At 34.5% G+C, this 6,742-nt stretch overlaps 1 protein-coding gene across 1 annotated transcript; it reads left to right on the top strand.

The window, feature by feature from the left end:
• Nucleotides 1-710: 710 nt before the first annotated feature.
• On the top strand, nucleotides 711-5,916 carry LOC132053422 (OPA3-like protein). Its single transcript, XM_059445452.1, has 4 exons — nucleotides 711-1,019; nucleotides 3,509-3,643; nucleotides 5,227-5,313; nucleotides 5,582-5,916. Exons 1-4 carry the CDS (start codon nucleotides 891-893, stop codon nucleotides 5,738-5,740), a joined length of 510 nt encoding a protein of 169 aa, XP_059301435.1. The 5' UTR covers nucleotides 711-890; the 3' UTR covers nucleotides 5,741-5,916.
• Nucleotides 5,917-6,742: the final 826 nt, after the last annotated feature.

Raw genomic sequence — 6,742 nt, 5'->3', positions numbered from 1 at the left:
CCAAGGGGTGAAAAGTTTATAAAACTGTGTTAATAATATAATGGGTTTAAACTTGAAATTTAATATTTTTAGATAACTAAAAAAAAAAACGAGTTTAAGTATTTCGAAAATTCAATTTGCTCGAAGCATGAACAGTCAATTTGCAAGATAATATCATTAGAACGGCAAATAATTCAAATAGTGACCACTTTTTAATATAGACAAGAAAGTGATTGCACATATTTCCAAGTAAAAAAACAACCGTAATCGATATCATGCACAGTTGGAAATTCTTCAAGTTCAAGTTAACAGCAAAATTATGAAAGAATAAAAAGTAAAAAATTACTGCATTAATCGAACTAATAATAAAATAGAAAATGCAAAGACGCAATTATGCAAATGAGTTAAATACACAATCTAATATTCTATCAAGGCTTTGGTTTAATCTATTCGGATGTGAAACATTAAAATGATTTTTAACATAATTTCTATATCAAAATATTATTAAGAGGATTATTTCATATATTTACATTTTTAATAATTTTTTCTTTACAACCGCGCGAAGCGCGGACAAGTATTTATAAAGTTAGACTACGTCTTAAATATGTGCGCACTTGTCGCTCGTGCTAGAGAAGTAATTCAGAGAGTCAACCAATCAGAATTACTAAAAGTAGTCTACTTATTTTATTTCCGACTAGGTATTCTACAATATTTTCGAATTTACAGAGCTAACCTTCTGCACAAGCAGCAATTAGCTTATTCCTCAAGAAAATGAACCTACCACACTGGTCAAATTCTGTGTTCTCAAGCTCAACAAACTCCAAACAAGAATAATACTTAATCAGATTATATAAATAAATACACTTATACAAATACTAGTACTAAATTCCAAGATCAAGAAGTAATTAGTGATGGTTCTCCCATTATTGAAGTTAGGAACACTTGCTTTGAAAACATTAAGCAAGCCAATTGCAGCTAGGCTAAAAAAAGAAGCTGGTTTGCACCCCAAATTTCGTAATTTAATTATCAGCATTGCCCAGGTAATCCAAAATAAACCCCTTCTTTAATATTTTATTGAATAAATGTTCTCTTTTTCTTGTTTGTGATTCAGTATTTTTTTTTTTTTTTGCTTTTTGCCTTACTCTATCTATCAATCAAATGTATGTAAATTTTAAACTAGTTGGGGTTGATTAGATGAATCTTTTTGCCCAGGTAATCCAAAATAAAGCCCTTCAATAATATTATGTAATAATAAAATGTTTTCTTTTTCTTGTTTGTGATCAAGTTTTTTTTTTTTTTTTTGGTTGGATTGATGACTGGATTAATGAAATAAATGTAAATTTTAAACCAGTTGGGGTTGATTATATGAACCTTTTGGCCCAAGGTAATCCAAAATAAAGCCCTTCAATAATATTATGTAATAATAAAATGTTTTCTTTTTCTTGTTTGTGATCAAGTTTTTTTTGTTTTTTGGTTGGATTGATGACTGGATTAATGAAATAAATGTAAATTTAAAACTAATTGGGGGTTGATTTTATGAATCTTAATAAGTGGATTTGATTTGGGGTCCACTGGCGGAGTCTGGAATTTCACTAAAAGGGTATTACAAAGAAGTAAAAGGGATTAAATATCTACTATATGTACATAAAAAAAAAAAAAAAATTGACCTTGTATATACCGTGTAATTTTTCATAATAAACCCTTCGTGAATATTATTGAATAAATGTTTTCTTTTGGTTTGGTTGATATGATGACTAGATAATCAAATACATGTAAATTTTGTTCAAATTGGGGGTTGATTATATATGAGTTTGTTTCATTATTTATTTGATCTTGGGTTGATGTTCAAATAGGAGTTTGGATGATTGTATATTAATGTGAGTTTATTCTGCCGTGATTCCCTTTTGGAATGTCCAAATTAAATTCTTGTTAATTTTTTCTTGGTTGGTCTTGAGTTGTTCACTAGTCAAGAGATTGTAGGTTCTAGAAAAGCTCAAAATGTAGAAGAATCATGGTGTTCTTCTGTTAATGGGAAGGACCTATAGATTCTAGTTACATTCAATTGTTTGTAGAAGAACTGTTGGGGACTTTGCCACCTTTCTTGGTTGGTCTTGAGTTCTTCACTAATCAAGAGATTGCAGAAGAGATCAAAATGTAGAAGAATCGTGGTGTTTTTCTGTTAATAGCGAGGACTTATAGATTCTAGTTTTGCTTCCAACGTGACATTCAATTATCTTTTGCAGAAATATAATGGTCGGGGAGGTTACCACCTTTTGTTGGTTCTGAGCCTCTGATCCACATTTGAATTTTCCAAAGTGTTGGATAATTTTAGAAGGCTCAATGCTTTAAAATGAGTCCGAGCAATATAGGTTTTAACACTTTGAAATTTTTCTTACACATGTCAACTAAGAGGAAATTTTTGTTCTGTGTCATTACAACATCTCATGCTCTAGCTAGCTACGAGTCGAGTTGATCATGGAAAGGGTTTTTATGAAGAGGGTATAAGTTTTGCTGTTTTTTTTTAATTTGGTAGTACGATTAGTAAAGGCTAGTGTTAGTTTAAAAGAGTGTCCAATTCCAAAATGCTGGTTGGCTGCTCTTCGCTAGAGGCGGGCCGAAGCTAGGTAGAAGCAAGGGGGTTCGTCCGACCCCCTTCGACGGAATATTACACTATATATACAAGGATTTTTTTTTATTTATTATTTTTTTTTTTTAATTTTTTAATGTTGAATCCCCTTGACTTATTAGTGTGTTTACTTCATCATATTTTGAACCCACTTAGTGAAAATCCTGGCTCCGCCATTGGCTAGAGCTATACATTGAGTAATGGTCTTAAAAATGTGTCACGTTCTATCTTTCAAATGTTGGGGCATGTCTCTTCTCATGTAATTTTGCAGTATAGACACATAGAATTGCAATATGTCACCGAAAGAGTGCAAATCTTATTGCCATGCAGGGCCACCATTGCTTTGTTAGAATAACTCCAATTGCATATAACTGACTGCTATTAATTCTATATACACGAAAATGTAGAAACCAAAATGTGATCTAGACAATGACGGGAACATATTAACATAGTGATGACAAACTACAGTGACTAGCAGATGCAGTGGTTAAACATCACAAGTATGGTGGTCATTTTTGTGGAATATTGTGTCCATTGATGCTTGCAGTATCTCCATTAAGGGACTCTTATGTCATAGACGATTTTGCTGAATATGTCTCAATTTTGTGGTTATTACTGGATTGTATCATAGTTCATGAGTTTATCTGCAATTTGTTTTCCACGCACTTCATTTCACATGTTTCTTTTTCCTATACCACTCCGTGTGGTTACACATGCAGAACTCCTGCATCCCTCTCTTAATATTTTCTAGATATGTTTCATTACATTCCGCTTGTTTCGTATCAGATGTGAATACTCTAGTAGCCTTCATCCTTTCAAAGTTATTCTCTATTTCTGTTTTTACTTTGAGTTGTTAAGAGTTTCTGCAAATATAAATCATCTTTCATTACATCCATTAACCAGGCGAATCACCGAATGACAACAACAATGCAAAGACGGATATATGGCCATGCAACTGATGTTGGAATACGACCTTTGAATGAAGAGAAAGCGGTTCAAGCAGCTGTTGATCTTCTGGGGGAATTTTTTGTTTTCTCGGTATTGTTTATTCTCCTACTTGACCTTTGGCAATAATGTCTTCATAGTTAGCTACCCTGATTCTTACCTATCACATGTGTTAATTTTTTGTGAAAGAGCAGACAGGCATTGCTAAGTGATTAAATGACATAAATTCTAAGCATGTAAAAACTTTATATGTTCTCCCTCCTTATCCCAAAAAGAAAAAGGAACATGTTATTATCTCACTCAATTAAGGTAGAATCCATGATTTACGGACTAGCAATCAGTGTGATTTTCTTTTTTTTTGATAATCCACTTAAGCCTCAAAGTTCATGATTAATAACATTTATCTCCCACTATAAGTTTGAGAATAACCTAATCCAATACAATCACTAAATCCTTCTCTGGAGAAATCCATTGACCCTTGATATACAAGCTTATAACCCTTGTGCTCAAGTTGCCTAGACCAATATGACTTCTAAATCTTTCTCTGTACAACTCCCTTATTGTTTATTCTACCAAAAAGCCAGCTGCGTACAGAAGGCACAAAGAGCCAAGAGACAAGACCACCTTATTTAGGAAATTCTCATACCTCAATATACATAGCAAAGCTTCGTGTATGTGCACAATATCCGAGTCTTGATAAGTGAAGAATTATTGCGTTGGCTGATTTGCTTCAAAGAAATTAAAGTCTCAGCTACCTTCTTATGGCAAATTGGCAATACAGGTTTTGCCAGAGTTGTCTACGCTATTTCATGCATGTGCCGACGTTTAGAATCTCTACATTAATTCCAAGATAGCATATGCAATAGACATTTATTTTGGAACTACATTATAATCTGATAGTGCAGTAATCCAATGCTTGTCAGTGGAGGAAGACACGAGAAGTGTTGGGAAGTTTTTAGGATTGGTTTTGGTTGTTTTTGAAGTTTTAACATTTCGATAAATGATTGGATTTATCTACTTGCTTGCCCAAAAATATTTGTTCAATGACCGCACTTAGTTCTTGAAAAAGAAAAAAGGTCCAAGTCTTGACAATTTTGTCTTGTTCCTGTACTTGCTGGCACAGTAAGAGTTGGCGCAAGGGTAATAGTTGCGCTGTATGACTTCCTGGTTATGGATCCAAGTCATGGAAACAACCTCTTTTAGAAATGCAAGGTAAGAGTGCGTACAAGAGACCCAGTTAGGCTCGGCCCTTTCCCGGGCATTGCACATAGCGAGAGTTTAGTGTCCAAGGATGCCCATCAGTTCTTTTTGCTACTAAAGCATACATAGTATTGTATCACAATTTCTTACTTGGATGGTCAAGCAGTTTCTAAATTCTATGGAGCTAATGTGTTAATGAAAGGGGACAATGCAATGGAAAAGTTAATAGTCCAGCAGGCAACTGGCTGATGCTGCTATTATGTATCTCCTAACACCTGTTTCAGTTTTGTTGAATTACTTATTACATTTTTTGTCTTTCTGTTCAGTGGCATCCAATCACACACATGAATCCATGTCTTCAATCTCTTGAGACTTGTAGTTAACTTTTAACTCATAAAACATGACTTGCCTTTGCCATCGACTGCATATGAATCTTCTAATTAATGTTTGGGCAACTTTTGCAATGTGCCGAACAGGTCGCAGTTGCTGCTCTTGTATTTGAGGTGCAGAGGAGTGCTCGCTCAGAGGCTAAGAAGGAGGAACTTCGTAGGCAAGAAATGGAGGTAGTCCTATCATATTCTTCTTATTTTCTTCTCGGCAAGCTCTTAAGTATGTCTTATCTAGTTATGACTGTTTCATTTTCACCTGCAAGTGTTTAACAATTGTCCTCTTGATTACCTTTACATTTCAAAAGAAAAAAAATTGTCCCCTTGATGTTTCTCTTAAATATGTAATTTATCTTCTCTCTTTGAAGTTTTGCCTTTTAAATTCTAATCTTCCTAGATTAAATATGTGTTCAAGTTATATCTTAGTTGAACGGGTGTATTTCAGAAATTGAGGCAACGAGATGAAGCATTGGAAAAGGAGATGGAGGGCCTTAAAAGCAAAATTCAAGAGCTGGAACAGCTAGCTAGGGGAAAGGGAATTGCTGGTATGTTCAATTTCAGACTTCCTCATATTGGAGAAGGCAAGTCAGCGACACCAGCATGATCTGTTTGCTCAGTTTTGGCTACGTAGGAATCATTTTTTTCCATTCTTTTGATCCAAGTCAAGGAAAGATCGGTCTAACCTTCTACCAACTCTCTGTAAATAAAGTTGAATCTTGAATTAGTCATTGTTACTTAGAACTTTGAATGCTAAAAATTGCCATTTTAGAATTTCGTGTATTTTTGCTCGATGTTAAATTTGTTGAAAGTAGCCTAAATTTTGCTGTGCCAACATTCGTTTCGTACCATGTCCTACGTAATTTACGATCATCTATCCAAATAAAAGAGTTGCTGTCGGACGACCTATGTTGCTCAGACACTTCAAAAATATCGCTGAATGTGTGTCGGATCCTCCAAAAGCGATGTATTTTTGGAGGATCTGACATGGATGCAACAACATTTTTGGAGGGTCCGAGCAACATAGCTGGCGACACACTTAAGAAACTATCATTTGTTTATAGAATGATTAAGTTGTGAAACATGGGAGATTTGGAGAGTTTTTTTCCAATCAGCATCTGATGTTGATGCTAGTGAAAAGTATGTCTAGATGCCCCCTTATCTGCAAAAATCATTATTGATTGTAGATATCAGTATCGATCCAAAAGGGAGGATCAAGAATTGACTATCATGGAATCTCGAAGATAATAGTGGGGAATACCCTTTATGCCTTCCTTGCCTTGTTCTTTCTCTCTTTTTATTATTCACACCACAAAAGGCCTTTCTGCTGATGGATCTGGATGCTGCTCATAAAGGGCTGAAAAAGAGACCAGTCTCTGATTACCATATCATCAATAAAGAGTCCTATTCTGCACTTTGGTTCTTGATGAGTAAGTGTCATGGGAATCATTTTTTGTTTTTGTTTTTTGATTTAGTGAAGTTGCAGCTCTTCAAGATGGCCTTGGGAACAACTTGCAAACTTGTTACATTACTTGTAGTAATAAATAAGGTTGTGTCAAGGAATCTGTCCCACTTGGTAGTAGGCGTTTCACTAATTTGACTGTCAAAG

The sequence above is a fragment of the Lycium ferocissimum genome, chromosome 4 (genome assembly GCF_029784015.1).
Source record: "Lycium ferocissimum isolate CSIRO_LF1 chromosome 4, AGI_CSIRO_Lferr_CH_V1, whole genome shotgun sequence".
In the NCBI taxonomy this organism is placed as follows: domain Eukaryota; kingdom Viridiplantae; phylum Streptophyta; class Magnoliopsida; order Solanales; family Solanaceae; genus Lycium; species Lycium ferocissimum.
This window is presented reverse-complemented; position numbering and strand designations above follow the sequence as displayed.

What these genes read in the sequence shown, in the direction of transcription:
- LOC132053422 (XM_059445452.1), top strand. Translation starts at nt 891, where the DNA reads ATGGTTCTCCCATTATTGAAGTTAGGAACACTTGCTTTGAAAACATTA. An exon ending in GGGAATTTTTTGTTTTCTCG is followed by an intron (nt 3,644 to 5,226) that starts GTATTGTTTATT and finishes TGTGCCGAACAG; the next exon opens with GTCGCAGTTGCTGCTCTTGT. An exon ending in TTCGTAGGCAAGAAATGGAG is followed by an intron (nt 5,314 to 5,581) that starts GTAGTCCTATCA and finishes GGTGTATTTCAG; the next exon opens with AAATTGAGGCAACGAGATGA.